At 46.6% G+C, this 20,241-nt stretch overlaps 1 protein-coding gene across 1 annotated transcript in view; it reads left to right on the forward strand.

The window, feature by feature from the left end:
* The first annotated feature begins 12,799 nt into the window (after positions 1-12,799).
* UST (uronyl 2-sulfotransferase) overlaps positions 12,800-20,241 on the forward strand; it is a 641,538-nt gene continuing 634,096 nt past the window's right edge. Inside the window, exon 1 of the mRNA XM_063917505.1 lies at positions 12,800-13,553. Coding sequence (XP_063773575.1) covers positions 13,337-13,553 — 217 coding nt within the window. The 5' untranslated portion in view covers positions 12,800-13,336. The remainder of the gene's footprint in view (positions 13,554-20,241) is intronic.

The raw sequence follows: 20,241 nt of genomic DNA on the forward strand, positions 1-20,241 counted from the left end.
TGCAGATCCTGGCGAACTCCCAAGATGTCATCCTCAGTCATCTACAACTGACGATAGACTTCCTACAAGCCCACGGGTGGCTCATCAACTGGAAGAAGTCCTCGCTGGTCCCTGCTCAGAGCATGGTGCACCTGGGAGCACTGCTGGACACACACATTCAACGGCTGTTTCTGTCTCCAGAGGACAGGATCAGATACTTCCTCTCTCGCCCAAGAGTGTTGATACACTCGGCGATGTAAGTACTAAGCCTCATGGTGTCGGCTTTCGACATGGTAGAGTACGCTCAGTTTCATTCTCGCCCTCTACAGAGGCTAATCCTTTCCAAGTGGGATGGCCTGCCTCATCGGATCAGGTCTCAAATAATCTCCTTGACTCCGGAGGTTCGTCTGTCACTGAGCTGGTGGTTACAGGACCAGCAGTTGAGCAGGGGCCGTCCTTTCTGGATCCCCAACTGGGTCCTACTGACTACAGACGCCAGTCTGAGGGGTTGGGGCGTGGTGCTGGAGCAACACTCTCTCCAGGATTGGTGGACCAAGGAGGAATCTCTCCTTCCGATAAACATTCTGGAATTGCGGGCAGTGTTCAATGCTTTGACTCTTGCCCTGCCTCTGATACAGAACAGGCCTGTTCAAGTACAATCAGACAATGCCACCACGGTGGCATACATAAACCATCAAAGTGGCACTCAAAGCTGCATGGCAATGATGGAGGTGTCAAAAATCCTTCATTGGGTGGAACGCCATCTGCCAGCAATATCGGCAGTGTTCATTCCGGGAGCACTCAACTGGGAAGCGGATTTCCTCAGTCGTCAGGACGTACACGCCGGAGAGTTGAGTCTTCATCAGGAAGTCTTTCAACTCCTAGTGGACAAGTGGGGTCTACCAGATGTAGACCTGATGGCGTCCCGACACAATCGCAAAGTTCCGGTCTTCGGATCAAGAACAAGGGATCTTCAAGCAGCGTTCGTGGATGCACTGGCAATTCCATGGAACTTTCGGCTGCCCTATGTTTTCCCTCTAGGGTCAATTCTGCCCAGGGTACTACAAAAGTTCAAGCAAGAAGGAGGAATACTACTTCTAGTCGCTCCAGCGTGGCCCAGACGGCATTGTTTCTCAGACCTGCAGGGTATATCGATAGAGCGCCCTCTTCTACTTCCTCAACGCCCAGACCTCCACGTTCAGGGCCCTTATGTCTACCCGGACCTGGCCAGACTGGCTTTGACGGCGTGGCTCTTGAAGCTTCACTCCTGAGGGCCAAAGGATTCTCCGAGGCGGTTATCAAACTATGCTAAAGGCCCGCAAACCAGCTCTTGCACGTATTTCTTATAGGGTCTGGAATTCTTCACCTGGTGTGCTGCTAAGAATTACGATGCTTCCAAGTTTAGTACTTCCAGACTTCTGGCTTTTTTGCACCAAGGCCTGGATTTAGGACTTCATCTGGCCTTCCTCAAGGTTCACATATCTGCCTTGTCGTGTGGTTTCAGAGAAAAATTGTGTCTATACCTGACGTTCATACATTCACTCAGGGTGTACTGCGGATTCAGCCTCCCTATGTCCCTCCTGTGGCTCCATGGGATTTGTCTGTTATCCTGAATGCCCTGTAAGAGCCTCCATTTGAACTTCTTGAGTCAGTGGACCTTAAATGGCTCACAGCCAAGGTCCTGTTTCTGCTGGCTATTGCCTCTGCTAGAAGGGTGTCAGACTTAGGAGCTTTGCCCTGTTGTCCACCCTTTTTGATATTTCATCGTGATCAAGCGTTCTTAGAACTCGCCCTGGTTATTTACCTAAGGTGGTGTCATCTTTTCCCTTAAATAAGAGATTGTGGTTCCAGCCTTCATCTCTTCTGAAATGTCCTCCAAAGAACGGTTTTTGGATGTGGTACAGGCTCTCCGTATACATGTGGAGAGGACTGCCTCTATCAGGGGGTCAGATACCTCTTTTGTACTGTTTGGTTTCCACAAACGTGGCTGGCCTGCGCATAAGCAAACCTTGGCCAGATGGATTAGAATGGTGATTGCACAAGCTTATGCGCAGGCTGGACTCCCAGCTCCTGCTGCTCTTAAAGCTCATTCTATTTGGTCTGTTGGACCCTCTTGGGCGGCCCATCGTGGCGCGTCCGCAGAACAATTGTGCAAGATGGCTATGTGGTCCTTAGTGAACACGTTTATTAGGTTCTATGCCTTTGATACTTCCACCTCCCAGGATGCTTCCTTTGGACGCCGTTTTCTCATACCCGCTAAGGTGTGTCGCCTCCCTTGAGGAACTGCTTTATGACATCCCCGATGTTTTCCCTGTGAAACACAGTGTACCCCGCTGCAGAAAAGGAGATTTATGGTAGACTTACCATGGTTAAATCTCTTTCTGCGAGGTAAACTGGGTTCCACAGGGCGTCCACCCTGACGCACTTAGCTTCTTTGGGTTTGTATGGCATTAGCCGCTAGTCCCTTCTCCTGTCGTGAGAACGTGGTTTTATGTGACTAACATCTGCCTTCTATTTTACCTGCTTCTGCATTGGACTTGTTAACAAAACTGAGCTCACAGTGCCTGGAGGCGGGGTTATAGAGTAGGCCCCGCAATGCATTCTGGGACAGTCTAAAGCTTTAGCCTGTTGGTGACTCTGGATCAAGATCCATCTCTACACCCCGATGTTTTCCCTGTGGAACCCAGTGTACCTCGCAGAAAGAGTTTTAACCATGGTAAGTCTACCATAAATCTCCTTATTCATTGCTTTCAATTCATTTAGTCTTTTATCTAATTATTTTATTGTCATTTTTGGTTCAAGTTCAGAACATGGAGCCATTGGGTTAGTATAACTAAACTGCTTCAGATTATCATTAAACTTGTTCAGAACATTAAGTAAACTAATTTAACGCTTATGCCCAGATTTCTCAAGCCTTGGAGAGTGATAAATTGCATTTTAATAAAGTACCAACCAATCAGCTCCTAATAACAATTTTTCAAACACAGCCTGTAACATGGCAGTTAGGAGCTGATTGGCTGGTACTTTATTACCGTGCAATTTATCACTCTCCAAGGTTTGATAAATCTGTGCTTAAACTGCTACTTCTTACTAATGTAACACTTTAGTAAACTGTTGCTTGCTAATGGAACACTTTTCTGTATGTTCTCATTCCTTATTAATTTTATACTTTTCTGCGTCCTCGGTGTCTGGAGGATGTAGTGTACTCCATGATTCCTGCTCATTCCATCCCTGACTTCCTGGCTCTGACTGCATGGACTGAGAGACCGCCCACAAGTGTTTTTTTTCTGCCTTTTTACACAGCAGCTGCAGCTGTGCCAACGTGATAGCTGCTGAGCCGAATGTAGCCTCCTGCAGAGCACCCACCATTGCCGCTGGAGAGGACACATGTCTGCAGCGGATCTGGGCTGTAACAGCCAGTGGCGCCACCACCTTCCACACAGTACCTACCACTGTCGCTTGAGGACCACATGTCTGCAAAGAACCCGGAACACAGATATGCTCCCATGTTAATGCTAACAGCCAGCTGAGCCACCGCCACCCACACCGTACCCACCGCTGCTGCTTAAGATGAGACATGTCTGCAGAGAACCCGGACCACAGATATGCTCCCATGGTAATGTTAACAGTCAGAGGTGCCACCGCCACCCACACAATACCCATCACTGCCGCTGTAGAGGAGACATGTCTACAGAGGACCCGGACGGCAGACATGCCCCCATGCTAATGCTAGCGCCACTGAAATATATGTATTTGAGAGTGATATAGTTACTGTACATGATATAGTATGCAGCATGTTTGGTGTGATGTTCACCATAAAGTCACACCAGCTGCTAATAACTAACACATCAAAGCCACTTACTCTACTTTTTTTTTGTGTAATTGCTATTTCTAGTTATTACACCTCTGAATGTTTTTATAATAAGTGAGATCAGGAGATAGAACAGGAGTGACAATATTTAAATATGCATGTACCTTTTGTAGTTATGTTATACAGCAAGCACCACTATGGCATAGTATACATTATGAGCCTGATTCTGAGTAAGATGCAGTGACAATGTTGGATGCAGTGAAGCAATGTGTTTCGTCTGTGCATGCGTCTAAGTAGCACTGCACGTATGTCCCGATGGTGTACCTACAGAGCCGCAGCACTGACTCAGATGCACGCACATGGAAGGGTATTACAAAGGTGTTGAGCGTTCCTGGGCGGTCACAGCTGTAGCATAGTATGGGCGTTATTGGACTGACACAGGTATGTTGCTAAATGTGGCTGCGTACAGAGATGCAGAATCACTCATCATGGTGGCAATACTCGGAGGGATGATCTGCAACTAGCATGGGGGCTGGTGTAAGTTTCAATAGTGCAACCAATGGTGGTGTCTAAAGACGTGAAATGTTGGAGTTTTCCGGGCATTCTGGAAGAATAGGTAAGTATGCAGTGATACCAGCTAAATCATTTGTTACTATACTCAACCAACAATTTAATCATTTACCTGGGTGTAGTATGGTATGCCGGCGGGGGGGCTCCCAGCAACCAGCATACCAGCGCTGGGAGCACGACCGCCGGCTTACCAACAGTGTGGCGAGCGCAAATGAGCCCATTGTGGGCTCGCTGCGCTCGCCACGCTGCGGGCACGGTGGCGCGCTACGCTATTTTATTCTCCCTCCAGGGGAATCGTGGACTCCCACGAGGGAGAATAAGTGTCAGTATGCCGGCTGTCGGGATTCCGGCGCCGGTATACTGTGCGCCGGGATCCCGACAGCCGGCATACTGAAGACCACCCCATTTACCTTATGCATAGCCAGATTAAAGGAGGATGCAGGGCAGACTGTACCCCGGGCCCCCCCTCTGTCAAGGGGCCCCCCAGCCAGAGCACACTAACATCACTAGCTCGCCCTCTTGTACAGCAGCAGAACCAGGCTGCAGAATGTGAGCAGGACAGTATGCATTGCAGACAGAGACACAGGAGTATCAGTTTTCATGAGATATTGATGGAGATTCCTGACCAGAGATGAGATAGAGAGCTGTAAACGTGTTGAGAGGTATACACAGGGGTTAAAGTGAGGGGGAACGAGGTGGAACTGAGTTCCACCACCTCTTATGGTAGAGGGAACTAGTTCCACCACCTACATTGACCTGCACAGTAATTCCAACAGAAAAACCTGTCCCATCACCTACATCAATGTTATGCACACCAGTGCCTGCAGGAAAGTACTAGTGTCAGAACTGTTATGCACTCCAGTGTCTGCAGGAATGTACTGGTGTTTGAACTGTTATGCAAAACAAATGGACTCACAGACAAACTGGGGAATATGACATAACGTACACAGAAGGTGATAGGGTAACAAAATACACACACAGTGAACAGAGAAGCCCAGAGGCTAAGGAACTGGGTATCTCCCTTGTATTAGAACTGCTCAGATGTAAAAAGCAAGATGTTGTGTTTTAATACGTAGAGAACCCGAAATGCTGTTGCTAAGGGCAACAGCAAAACCCTAAAGGGTTACCAACGGGTGTGGCAGTAAACTCCTTGGTCAGAGATGGAATGATAGACACAAGGAGAGCCTCCACAATCCTGATTCTCACTTGCAGTGCACAGGTTTAAGCTTACTGCCACTAAACTGACCCCTGACACCTAGCACAGTGAGACAGGATTAGACAGGCAAGTGTTAGAATACAGCCGCAAACTTGCTAAGTTCACAGAGTAATAACAGAACCCCAGCAAGCTAAACGACTGACTCCAGTCTTACTGCTAGGTCTGGATTGGCAGAGTGTAATACCAAATCCCCAGGCCTATTTGCAGTAAGCAACAAACAGATACAAAGCTACACAGTACTGGCTAACTTTCATGAACTGACTAACCAACAGAGATTCAGCAGCATCTGCTTACCCTGAAAAGAGGCCTTATAAAGCAGGTGCTGTCCACGCCCCACTCAGACCTCACAGACTGTGAGCACAAAAACCAGCACCGGATCCCCTGCCGTGCACAGAGCCTATAACCACTGCACAGCAAAAGACCCGAACCGGAGTATCAGCTGCGCTCAGGTTACTCCACTAGCACTTGTCTCCCGGTTGCCATGACGACGTGGCAGCACAGGGCAGGAGACCCTAACAGTACCCCCCCTCTGACGAGGGGTCAAAGAACCCCTACCACCGGGTTTATCGGGGAACTGCGAGAAGAAAGAGCGTATCAGTCTGGGGGCATGAAGATCACAACTGCGCACCCACGACCGCTCCTCCGGGCCATACCCCTTCCAGTGCACCAAAAATGACAGCCGACCCCGAACCACCTTGGAGTCAAGAATCCTTTCAACAACAAACTCCCTCTGGCCACGTATCAGAAGAGGGGAAGGTCTTCCACTGGAAGAAGGATTACTAATCGCCCGTTTTAAAAGGGAACAATGAAATGTTTTATTGATACCCAAAGAACGGGGCAGATCTAACTGAAATGCCACCGGATTGATAACCCTGGTGATCTTATAAGGGCCGATGAACCGGGGCCCTAACTTATGAGATGGCTGTCTCAACTTCAAATTCTTGGTAGACAACCAGACGAAGTCTCCTAATTTGAAGCTGCAGGGTCTTTTCCGCTTATCAAAAACCCTTTTGGTCACTAATGACACAGACACAAGGGCTTTCTTCACTTTCCGCCAAATACCTCTAAGGACCGAAACCACAGAGGAACCACCAGGCGTGGAGTCCAGGGGGTCAAAAGAATTGGCCTTAGGATGATGCCCATACACACAAAGGAAGGGAGAGATCCCTGTAGCAGAGTGAGCCGCGTTGTTATAGGCAAACTCCGCCATGGACAGATGAGCAACCCAGTCAGTCTGACACTTGGAGACATAACACCTGAGGAACTGCTCCAAGGACTGGTTCACCCTTTCAGTCTGCCCATTAGACTGCGGATGGTAGCCTGACGACAAGCTGACAGAAATCTGGAGATCGGAACAAAATGCCCTCCAGAATTTGGCCACAAACTGGGATCCGCGGTCAGAGACCACATCAAGTGGAAACCCGTGGAGACGCACAACATGCAGCATAAATAATTCAGACAGGCGTCTGGCTGATGGCAGCCCAACCAGTGGAACGAAGTGCGCCATCTTCGAAAACCTGTCAACGACAACCCAGATGGCTGTCATCCCCGAGGATTTGGGCAAGTCCACCACAAAATCCATTGAAATGTGGGTCCATGGCTTAGATGGGATAGAGAGTGGATGTAATGGGCCAACAGGAACCCCTCTAGGAGTCTTATTTCGGGCACAGATGTCACATGCCCGAACCCACTGATCCACATCCTTAGCCACCGAGGGCCACCACACCGCCCTAGATAGCAACTCCCGAGTTCTGGCAATACCCGGGTGACCTGCCGACTTCTTGGCATGGAATTCCAGGAACACTCGCTGTCTTAACCTAGGAGGCACAAACAAAAGACCTACCGGAAGGTCTGGAGGAGCCTGCTCCTGTGCTCTAAGGACTAATGATAAGAGGTCCTGGGTAATGCCCACTTTAATACATGATGGGGAAACAATGGGCAACGGCTCCTCGGTGGTCTCCTGGATTGGAGCAAAACTCTGCGAGAGCGCATCAGCCTTGATGTTTTTTGACCCAGGGCGATATGTTATCAAAAAATTAAAGCGAGCAAAAAACAAAGCCCATCGTGCCTGCCTGGCATTGAGACGCTTCGCTGACTCTAAATATGCCAGATTCTTATGGTCAGTGAGAATTGAGACCACAAACTTAGCCCCCTCAAGCCAGTGTCTCCACTCCTCGAGTGCATCCTTAATAGCCAACAATTCCCGGTTACCCACGTCATAATTCATCTCGGCAGGCGAAAATTTACGGGAAAAGTAAGCACAGGGATGAAGGCGATTATCAGACACTCCCATCTGAGAAAGCACTGCCCCAATACCCATCTCAGAGGCATCCACCTCCACCACAAAAGGACGCTCTGGATCTGGGTGTCGCAGCACCTTGGCCGAAACAAATGCCCTTTTGAGACGGGCAAAAGCCGCTTTAGCCTCACAAGACCAGTGAGCAACATCCGCCCCTTTCTTAGTGAGTGCCACCAAGGGCGCCACTATAGACGAAAATCCAGCGATAAATCGTCTATAAAAATTCGCAAAGCCCAGGAAACGCTGAAGCGCCTTCAAACTAGTGGGCTGCACCCAATCCAGGACTGCCTGTACCTTGGAACCCTCCATTTGGAAACCTTCTGGGGAGATAATATATCCTAGAAATGCGATTTGCTGAACTTCAAATTCGCACTTCTCCAGCTTCGCCCCAAGCCGGTGGTCTCTGAGTTTCTGGAGGACTAAGCGTACATGCTTCCGATGTTCCTCCAGGGAATGGGAGAAGATTAGGATGTCATCTAAGTATACAACTAAGAATCTATCCAAATATTCCCTGAGCACATCATTCATGAAATCCTGGAAGACTGCCGGGGCATTACAGAGCCCAAAAGGCATCACCAAATATTCATAATGCCCTGAGTGGGTATTAAAGGCAGTCTTCCATTCATCCCCCTCTCTTATTCGGATTAGATTGTACGCACCGCGTAGGTCAATCTTAGAAAAAATGGTGGCAGTACGAAGCTGGTCAAACAAGACCGAAATGAGAGGCAGTGGGTATGAGTTTTTAATCGTGATACGGTTCAATTCCCTGAAGTCGATGCAGGGTCGCAACGAACCGTCCTTTTTACCCACGAAGAAGAACCCCGACCCAACTGGAGACTGTGAAGGTCTGATAAATCCCTTAGCCAAGTTCTCCTGAATGTACTCTGCCATAGCCTGAGTCTCAGGACGTGACAGGGAGTACAACCTGCTCTTGGGAAGCTTAGCATTTGGCAACAAATCAATGGCACAGTCATAGGGGCGATGGGGAGGTAGTACCTCTGCAACTTTTTTGGAGAACACGTCCGCAAAATCTGCATAACACCCTGGCAATCCTGGCAAACTTAGCTGCGAGAGCCTGACTGGAAGGCTCAAGCAACTCCTGAAACAATCAGTACCCCAACTAAGAATCTCCCCAGAGACCCAGTCAAATTGAGGATTGTGGGCCCTTAACCAGGGTAACCCCAACACCAATGGGGCAAAAGTACAGACAGTCACATAAAAGGACAATTTTTCAGAGTGTGTGGCTCCAATAAACAAAGAAATCTGGCTAGTGCAAGAGGTAATTTTACCTTGGGATAATGGTTCCCCGTTTAACCCACAAATCTCAATTTCCGATGCCAAGGGTACTAAGGGAACAGAGTGTTTTAGGGCGAATTGGCGGTCCATAAAAACCCCGTCGGCCCCACTGTCCACAAAGGCCTCAGTCTTGACAGTTTGACTGAGGATCTTCAAGGTCACCGGAATGATAAAAGTCTTCTTGGGAAATTCTGACTTCTGGCCTGACAGGATATTTCCCATCACCCTCAGGCCCTGAAGTTTTCCGGCTTTTCTGGGCATGATACTACCACATGACCTTTATTCCCACAGTACAAACACAACCCCTGCTGTCTCCTCCGCGTCTTCTCACGCGAGGAGAGGCGGGTAGCCCCAATCTGCATAGGCTCCTCAGAAAATTCCTCAGAGTCTGAGGTTCCCTTGGGAAGGAAGGAAATCTCAGTCTCCCTTTCAAGCCTACGCTCTCTCAGCCGTCTATCCACCTGGATGGATAACTGCATGAGCTGATCCAAACTATCAGGCAAGGGATATTGTACCAGTTGGTCCTTTATCTGGTTAGAAAGACCTCTTCGGTACTGGTGTCTCAGGGCTGGGTCATTCCACTGGGTATCATGGGCCAACCTCCGAAACTCCGTACAGTAAACCTCAACTGGCCTTCGCCCTTGCTTAAGGATCGAAATCTGAGCCTCGGCTGAGGCCGTCTTGTCAGGGTCATCATACAACATGCCCAGTGCCGTAAAAAAAGCATCAACACTTTTAAGCGACGGACAGTCAGGCTGCAACCCATATGCCCAGACCTGTGGGTCTCCTTGTAGCAAGGAAATCACTATGCCCACCCGCTGAATCTCCGACCCAGAAGACTGAGGCCTAAGCCGGAAGTATAGCTTGCAGCTCTCCTTGAAACAAAAGAACTGCGAGCGATCTCCAGAAAAACGATCCGGGAGATTTACTTTCGGCTCCTTAACCCCTGCAGGTGCTGCTGCTGCGGGAGCTCCGCCAGCAGCCTGGGAGGTGTGCATTTTAATGGACAAATCATTAAATTGCCGAGTCAGGACCTGCACCTGATCGACCACCTGTTGCAACGTATTTTGAGGGGTATGCTCCATATTCCCACAAAATTTCAACAGGAGTATTAGGCTGCTGAATATGTTATGCACACCAGTGCCTGCAGGAAAGTACTAGTGTCAGAACTGTTATGCACTCCAGTGTCTGCAGGAATGTACTGGTGTTTGAACTGTTATGCAAAACAAATGGACTCACAGACAAACTGGGGAATATGACATAACGTACACAGAAGGTGATAGGGTAACAAAATACACACACAGTGAACAGAGAAGCCCAGAGGCTAAGGAACTGGGTATCTCCCTTGTATTAGAACTGCTCAGATGTAAAAAGCAAGATGTTGTGTTTTAATACGTAGAGAACCCGAAATGCTGTTGCTAAGGGCAACAGCAAACCCCTAAAGGGTTACCAACGGGTGTGGCAGTAAACTCCTTGGTCAGAGATGGAATGATAGACACAAGGAGAGCCTCCACAATCCTGATTCTCACTTGCAGTGCACAGGTTTAAGCTTACTGCCACTAAACTGACCCCTGACACCTAGCACAGTGAGACAGGATTAGACAGGCAAGTGTTAGAATACAGCCGCAAACTTGCTAAGTTCACAGAGTAATAACAGAACCCCAGCAAGCTAAACGACTGACTCCAGTCTTACTGCTAGGTCTGGATTGGCAGAGTGTAATACCAAATCCCCAGGCCTATTTGCAGTAAGCAACAAACAAATACAAAGCTACACAGTACTGGCTAACTTTCATGAACTGACTAACCAACAGAGATTCAGCAGCATCTGCTTACCCTGAAAAGAGGCCTTATAAAGCAGGTGCTGTCCACGCCCCACTCAGACCTCACAGACTGTGAGCACAAAAACCAGCACCGGATCCCCTGCCGTGCACAGAGCCTATAACCACTGCACAGCAAAAGACCCGAACCGGAGTATCAGCTGCGCTCAGGTTACTCCACTAGCACTTGTCTCCCGGTTGCCATGACGACGTGGCAGCACAGGGCAGGAGACCCTAACAATCAATAGACGATGCAAGCAGCGCTAGTGTCACTGATGAGCTACAGCCACCTCCTCCTTCCTCATGTCCTGGTGGCTCCACGGTCCTCCTCCATTTACAGCCCATCCCTTCTGGTATTCACAAACTCTGTGTTTGTTGGACAGCATTCATGCCCTCTTCAGGTCCCAGTGGTTTCCTTTTCCAGCATGGTGTATGTGATGCTATGCTGTCACCACTGCTGAAGTGAAGAGGAGCCATGAAGAGAAGCAGGCTCCGTGCATCTTGAAGACAAAATGAGAGGTGGCTGGAGGGACAGGAGAGGTGGGGAAGCTGCTGAAAGGATACAGGGCATGGAGCTGCTGGAGAGACATAGGTGGTGAGCTGCTGGATGACAGAGGCAGAGATGAGTATAAGGGGCACTACTGTGGGCATTATGTGTATAAGCGGCACTACTGTGGTCATTATGTGTAAGAGGCACTACTTTTGAGGGCATTATGTGTAAGGGGCACTGCTACTGTGGGAATTGTGTATAAGGGGCACTACTGTGGGCATTGTATATAAGGGACACTACTGTGTGGTATAACGTGCATAAAGGGTACCATTGTGTAGTGCAATGTAAATAAAGGGCACTACTGAGTGACATAACCTGAATAAGGGGCATTACTATGTGGTGTAATATAAATCAGGGGCACTACATGTGGTGTAATATGAATAAGATTATGCTACTGTGTAGTGTAATTTGAACTGGGGGTACTATTATGTGATCACGCTGCTTTTTTGTGAGATCAATGTCCCTTTATAACGTATGGGAAGTAGGGCAGTAATTTATAGTTTGCAGGGAGGTGCCGAAAACACTGTGGAGCCCCCCTCCCTGGCTTAATCCTGCCCTGCTCTTATAAATGAATGACTTGTAAAGGGAACTGCAAACGAACATACAGTAGGTGGTCATTCCGAGTTGATCGCAGCCAGCAACTTTTTAACTTTTTGCTGCTGCTGCGATCAACTAGTCCACGCCTATGGGGGAGTGTATTTTAGTTTAGCAGGGCTGCGATCGCTTGTGCAGCCCTGCTAAGCTAAAAAAATTTCAAGCAAAAGAAGACTAGGCCTATACCTACCTACCCTGTGCGACGATCCCTGCGATGCTGGAAACGGCTTTGACGTCAGACATCCGTTCTCCGTTCTCCTGGACACGCCTGCATTTTACTCACCACTCCCCAAAAACGGCTCCATACGGTCCGGATCCGCCCTAGAACGCCTTCTTCCTGTCAATCGTCTTTGCGGTCGGCTCTGCGACCGCTTCCTTTGTAAGCCGCGACGTAACGGTCGCCGTGCAACGTCGCGCACTGCGGCCGCCGCGCATGCGCATTCTGCACCCGTTCGCACTGCAGCGATAAACCGATGCGTGCGAACGGGTCGGAATGACCCCCATTGATTTAAAACAAGAGTGAGTACCTTCCCTTGGTGCCGATGGGGGCTTCAGTGTTAAACGCAACTCTTCCAGAAATCTACTTAGAGCCCCAAGGGGTCGCTGGTGTGGAAATAAAGAAAAGTCATCTGAGAAGGAGGGGGTTGGGGAGGACTGAAAAGAGCGAGAAATGAAAACAACTTTCTTCTTCCTACTTGCAGCGCATAGAGGAGAGAGCAGTTGTGTCTTCCAGGGACCGGAGAGCCGTAATCTGACACTGCGCTTCCCCCTGAGGAGGATCCGTGCACAGGGCAGAAAGGACGAGGCTGCTGCAGACCTCATGCTGCCCCGCAGCTCTGTGCTGGGGAGAGGGGGATACTAGAGAGAGACTACAGGGGGAGAGTGTGCTGGAGGAGGCGCCAGGAGCAGATACACACTGTAGGGCAGGAGATAGTGGGAGACACAGGCGAGGAGGCGGCGGATCAGTGACCACAGTGCTGAGAAGTGTTACAGCAGCAGCATAAAGTATAGGGGAGAGAGGTGGGAGGAGAGAAGGACTTCTGTCCCCGCTGACAAGTGACAGGGCAGCAATGGGGAGGAAAGCCTCCTGAACTGTGAGACTCACACAAACTCTGCCCAACTTCTCCAATGGTCCAGAGAGCAGCTCTTGTCACCTTCAGGCGGATGGCTGACCTCTCCCTGCCGGGCTGCGTAAGGAGGATATATGATGAAGAAGACCAGTAGCAACAATCACCTCAGCAATCATGTTCCCAAGAACAATGTCCAGGGCGCTGCTAGGAAGGGCTGGCTGTCTCCGCGCTTCTCGCTGCGGGACTATGGTTTCTGCATGGCAACTTTGTTGCTCTTCTGCATGGGCTCCCTCTTCTACCAGCTGAATGGGGGACCCCCTCAGCTCCTGCTGGATCTGCGCCTCTATCTGGGTAAGCTGCGTTGTGCATTTCCATGTCCTCATTACTTAGTGCGGCTCTGATGTTGTACAGTCCACACATGGACACACACACAGGCACACTGCATGTGCTCTGACAGGAGCCACACATCTGCTAGACAGGAATGTATGTGATCTGTACACACACAGTGACATGTAGTACACCCCTATAGGGGAGAAGCAGGATGAAAGTGCTGCTGCACCATGCAAATGCCCGTATACAGCCAGACATGACCCTCACCTTACGGTCAGCACTGTCTTATTGTTACATTATTCAAAACATGAATGAAAACTTTCTTCCTTATCTTGTGTAACATCTTTTATTTTATTTACTGTTGTCATTTCCCATTAAATACAGACTTGTTGACTTACTGTGGTATCAATATAACATTACATACTTCTCTGTTACATATTGTTACCTAGCAATTATTAGTATGCTTGCAGTCTGACTTATTGTGCTTATGTGGGCATATTTATGGCAATGGTTGTCAGATGTGTGCGTTACAGTTAGCAGATCATTATTAAATAAACATAAAGTATCGCCTTTCAGTCAGCATTACTACATAATAGGTCAAAACTGTGTGATGATTATATTAGGTTTTGTTTCGGCTTCCTGTTCTACATTGGTGACTGCAGACATTGCTAGTTTGTGGCAGTGATGCAGTGAATATGGTTGCACCAGATTTCATAAAGTTGATGTTTATTATGGTTATAAGTGGGTTATTATTCTGTATAGTAACAGATGTCAGCCAAGCTGCAGGTAAAGTTTTGGTAATTCATTAGACAATCAGCAGGCTCGCTGTGGTTTGTTCCTCAGACGAAGGCGTACAGTATGTGGAAATAATATAGGTATGACACATTATTATAACAACTACAGTTTTTCACTTGTGGGTTAAAATCAATGTATGAGTTGCACAGAAACCTTGCTAGGAAACCCGGCTCATACAAGTCCAAAAAGTATAGGCTTTTCCTGCATTGAGATGTTTCATTTCATTAGTGCACTGCATACATTTCCCTATCTACCTGTGAATAGATAATCTTGCAGTATACAACATGGAAATGAATAGTAAATTGTCCCCCTTTGCTTTACATTAATATGACTAATAATGAGATGTGGTATTAAAGTAATTGTGTGTTCAGTTTATGCTTGGTGTGACGTCCCCCCTAAAGGAGAGTACTCACGGAGAGATCCATGCTTAAAATGTAAGCAATCTGACTAGATTGCTTAGAAGTTAAGCACTGATCTCTCCGTGTGTACCCACCACAGTGATAGCGATGCACGGCCCCCGCACGTCGCTATCGCCAGTTCTAGATTGGCCTGCATGGAGGCTCAATCTAGCACATTGCTCATTTGAGCGGCCCCCGCCCCCCTCCCTTAGCACACATTGAGCGGTTCGCTCAGCACACATCTCCCCCGTGAGTACGGAGGGCCCTTATGCCCCATACACACTGGGCGATACGAACAATAATGATCTTTTTAAAAAGATCTATTGTTCATATCGTCTAGTGTGTATGCCTGAACGATGCGTGCACCCGCAGGTCGTTCTCATGCAGGCATTATCTACCAAACATGCAGCTCAACTTTAACTATATCGTTGAGCTGCATTCTCAGGGAGTGCGGAGGATGATGATGTCACTGAATGACATCATTCATCGATATCATTCAGTGTGTATGCACTGACAATTTCCCCTAATCAGCGATATAGCGCTGATTGCTACTTAGGGGAGATCGCCCAGTGTGTATGGTGCTTAAGAGTTGTCGCGCTCTGTTGTTGGTCTTATTGTTGTAAAATGTAAAGGAATGTACTATACTGGTGCGCTGGGTGCACTACATTGGTTGAAAGTAATATGCTAAATTGAAAAGCTGATCAGATTTTAAATGGAAATAAAATATTTAAGACAAAGAAGAGTTTTGGATGAATAGCGCACACTGCTGTACTAAAGCATATTTAATTAAAATAGCAGTATTGTAAAAAAATAATAGTTTACTGTAGTTGGAACAAAAAAGCTATGCAAATTAATTTTTTAAGGAGTTTGTGATTGGTAGACAATGTAAAAAAATTCACTGAATGTAGTTTTCACATCTAAGATAATTTTTCTGAGTTAAAATGTTTATTACACATATTTGATTTACAAAAGTAACAGACAGAATGAGCCTATGTATAAATTCTGTATTTGGATATGGATAGTTCTGCTAAGTGCAAAGTCATTAACAACACTGCATCAACATACAGCTCTTCCTCTTATCTTAGAATCTCTAACTCAGGGCTGGCCAAACTGGTCCTCGAGATCTACCAACAGTTCATGTTTTCCAGGCCTCCTGGAGATCTGTAGAATTGTCAGTTAGGAGTGAATGCAGCACATCTTAATTAGTAATGACTACACCTGTGCACCAGCTAGGTGGTCTGGAAAATGTGAACCGTTGGTAGATCTTGAGGACCGGTTTGGCCAGCCCTGCTCTACCTCATAGGTTCTCAAACACAGCCTTCAGGACCTCAAACAGTTCATGTTTCCACGTCTCCTCACAGAATCACAAGTGATATAATTAGCTAAACCTGCAAAGCTTTTAAAATGTGTCCGTGTGTATTGAATACACCTGTGCACCTGCTATTCATTCATTGCTTCCTCCCTTTCCTAGTCATAGAACTTCTTGAGCCTCCACACTGCTCTATGGAATTACCTCTTTTGTACTGAAAGATTATTTGCCAGCTTTTAAACCTTAAAGTGTCCCCTGAATACGCACCTTTAGTAAGGTGTGTCAAAATCCTGAATCACCTTCTTGACCAATTTAAGAATTTCTACCTGATTACCAATCCTCTACACAGTTCACACAAAACTTACATAAGTTCTCTTTCAATACTCAGTAACCTACTGACCCACATACCAACATTGCTTTTTAACCCCATTAAACATTTTTTCCAGTTGCAATCTGCAGGATCAAAATGCAATCTACGGCAGTTAGTTTCATGTATCAAACCCTTATATTCCATACATTGTAGGCTTGGCAGAAAGGGCCATTTTACATCTTTGTTAATACTCAGTCCTGCTTTCTTACTGTTTAGCCAGTTATAAAGTGCTGCAGAACATAGTGGAATATATATATATACACACACACACACACACACACACACACACACACACACACACACACACACACACACACACATAAAACCACAGCACTCGCCACCCCAGAAGCGGGGTGCAATATCTGCACTCACCACTCATAGGGTGGGGTGCATGTAGCCCATGGCCACCTACTTAAATATATACAAACAGAAAATTCAGCACTCACCATAGCAAGCTCACTTGTCCTTACAACATCAATAAATAAATGATGGGGGTTTAGTTAGTGTATTAGTGATAGTGTAGGACCTGCATGAAGGTGGGGTACCTTGGCGAGTAGTTTGCAGGCTTCCGTGCATTGGCCAATTCACTAACTAAACCCCTATCATTTATTTATTGATGTTGTGAGGATAAGTGAGCTTGCTATGGTGCGTGCTGAATTTTCTGTTTGTATGTGTATATATATATATATATATATACATATATATACACACACACACACACACACACACACACACACACACACACACTTTCTTAAACTGCCTGGATAGACGGTGCTGCTTAACATGAGATTAGACACGTTTCATGTTGTGGACAAAGTTTGAAGCCACAGCCTTCCCATTAAATATAAACATTTTATGCTTGACTTTACTTTTGCTCATTTTATTGAAACCAAAAGCCTCTTGCACTTACTGTAGTCATATATTCAGCCAGGGCCATAACAAGGGGTGTCGCAGCAGAGATTGCCGGTCTCTGTGGATGGCATCATTGCTGCCCCACGACCCTTGCTTCTAGCTAGCAGGGTGCCCCCTGAAGCGTCCATTGGACACCTCAAGAAGGAATCTTGCCATCTGTACAGCCACCCAGAGCGTCCTTTGAAACAGCACTAAAAAATCATCAAAACCTGCTGAATTATTTAATTATGTGACAGAGCAGCATCAAGACTTTGCTCTGCCCTAAATACTTTAACATACCTAGCAACCATACTGATTTTAGCAGTACTATCCTCATTTGAGGGCTGCATTCCGCTGTAAGGTTTAGCATGGACCTGTCCAATCAGCAGTCAGCACAGAGGTTATGAGATACACTGTATCCCATGTAGGAGTGAACAGGTACCACTCGCACCTGCCACTGATGTGCATGATAGTATGGTTGGAAGGTACCGCAGAGACACACAGACACACCCCTCCATGACAGGCCCTGTTATAAGCTTCTCATCCCAATGTTGAGAAGTATGCGTTATTCACAATTCTTTTTGCTTTTAAAGCTGGTTTTCTTTGCTGCTTATTTTCATTTATGATGTGCGAATTCAGAATGCGTTGCAGCCAGAGTTGCATACCCAGAACTCCTTATTGCTGAGTTTACATTCCCTGTTTGAGGTCTCACAGAGCAGGTTACTTACCCATTGCCACAAGAATTTGTACTCGGCTTGTGACCATTTCCCTTGACTCTGAAAAATATTTCAAGGCTTAACTCAAATTCAGAGAATTAGTTTTGAACTGAGCTACTAAATCCTCTTTGAAATTCACCAATCTGGTAACAAATGGTAAATAAAATTTTCCAAACGTGTTATTGCCTTGAGTCCTAAGGGAGAAAGAGCGCTATATAAATAAAATTATTATTATATATAGAGAGTTGCCATCTAAGATTCTAAGTTTAAAGATTTGCTGCTAGAAATTAACATTTCCTGACCCCTCTGCAGCGTGAACAGCCAGCCATCCTGTGGAACCAGAGGGTTACTCAGATGGATAATGTTCATGCAAGTCATCCAATGTTTCGTTTTGGATGCAGCAGAAGTTAATATTTATTGAGCAGAATAAATAAAATTCTACAGACAACATTTTGATCAATGTCACTATGGGAATTGTACTGTACCATGATCAACTTAAGGCGCGTACACACTGGCCTGTATATCAGCCGCTCTATTGACCGGCCGATATATCGCGGGTCCGTCGACCAGTGTGTACGAACGATATGTCTGTGAATGCCGTCGTTCGCAGACATAATGCATCAGCCCTGCAACACAGCCGATGACCAATATATCTACCGAGATATTGGTGCATCGCTGTGTGTGTATGGGCGGCACATGCTGCAGTAGCCAGGGGTGATTGACAGTTGACCTGGGCTGGCGCATGTAAACGCCTGCCCAGTTTGTGACATCAGTTCCGACTACTCAACACACTGCCCGGTCCGTCCATAGATATATCTGCAGAATAGTTGATCCGCAGATATATCTATTAGTGTGTACCCAGCATTACACAGCACCACAACTCCATAGCAAAGGTGTAGCCATCCAACAGCAAGTGTCCCTGGAAATTGTTTTAAAACCTTGTTAGCTATGCTGTTTCCTTTTCTAAAATGTGTAATCGGCAGCACAGTGGTACAGTGTTAAGCATAATTGTATAATGGCTCAGCTGGTCCCATGTTTGATCTCTACACTATGTTTAGATTACAGTCTGAATATACTACTATAACACTGTTTATTACTGAAAGTGATATATTTTACTTTAAGGGGTTCCAACTTTAAAGATTAATCTGATGTAATCCCCATTTTGGTGAGGGTATCAAGGTCCATATGTTAGTATAGGCCTGCAATATTGTAACTCTGCCATTTGCCGAAGGTCTTGTTTGTCCGTGAGGACTTTTCCGGTTCCCTACACTTAAACTCAATACATAGTTTACTAAATGTTTTGTGTGCTTGGAATTTTATTAATGTATATTTAGTAATATAATACTTAAGGCAAAGTTCAGTGATGGATTATTTACAAAGCAAAACAAGTGGGGCAAAGGTTATTGCAAATCTTACTTTACAACCATGAATCCAGACGACGGAACATGTCGTCATAGTTCAGCATCCTACCTTTTGCTTAATAAATAGTCATTATTTGTTAGATTGTGACCATATTTCAAAGGTTTAGCCCATGTCTGTGAAGCTGGGTACACACTGACCGATATAGCGGCCGTTCAATTAAACGGTTGATATATCACGGGTGCATCAGCCGGTGTGTCCCTGATATGTCTGTGAACGCCATCATTCACAGACATATCTCATTGCCCTGCAGCGCAGCCGTTGGCCGATATATCTGCAGATATATCGGCGCATTGTGCTGTGTGTACGGGCTGTCTGCAGAGTGCCTGTACAACCTCGGATGACATCACAAGAGGACAGACACATGTAAATGCCCGCCTAGTTGTGACGTCAAGCACAACACATTGGGCCAATGATTGGTAAGTGTGTATGCACTTACCGATCGCATATAAATCCGAACATACCCAGAACGGCAAATATATCGGCATAGTGTGTACCCAACAAAAGTGAAACTAGTGAATGCATAATTTGTATTTGGGACACGGATTATGGTAGATTGTCTACATTGGCAAGGCCCTGGCCTTGTCATCAGGATTTGTCTTCCACCTTCCAGGATGCACTTTATACAACCTAATAATGTAATAAAATGATTAACATGTAATACAGTGGCATCATAAAATCAGTTTTCTGCTCTCCCACAGTTACTTAAGATATAATTTAGGCTAAACTGAACAGTGTTTAGGAGTGTAACTGAGAAGGCTAGTTTAATGAACAGGATGGTGATAGAATAAGAGCAGGCGTTTTCATTTCT

The sequence above is a fragment of the Pseudophryne corroboree genome, chromosome 4 (assembly GCF_028390025.1).
Source record: "Pseudophryne corroboree isolate aPseCor3 chromosome 4, aPseCor3.hap2, whole genome shotgun sequence".
Lineage (NCBI taxonomy): Eukaryota > Metazoa > Chordata > Amphibia > Anura > Myobatrachidae > Pseudophryne > Pseudophryne corroboree.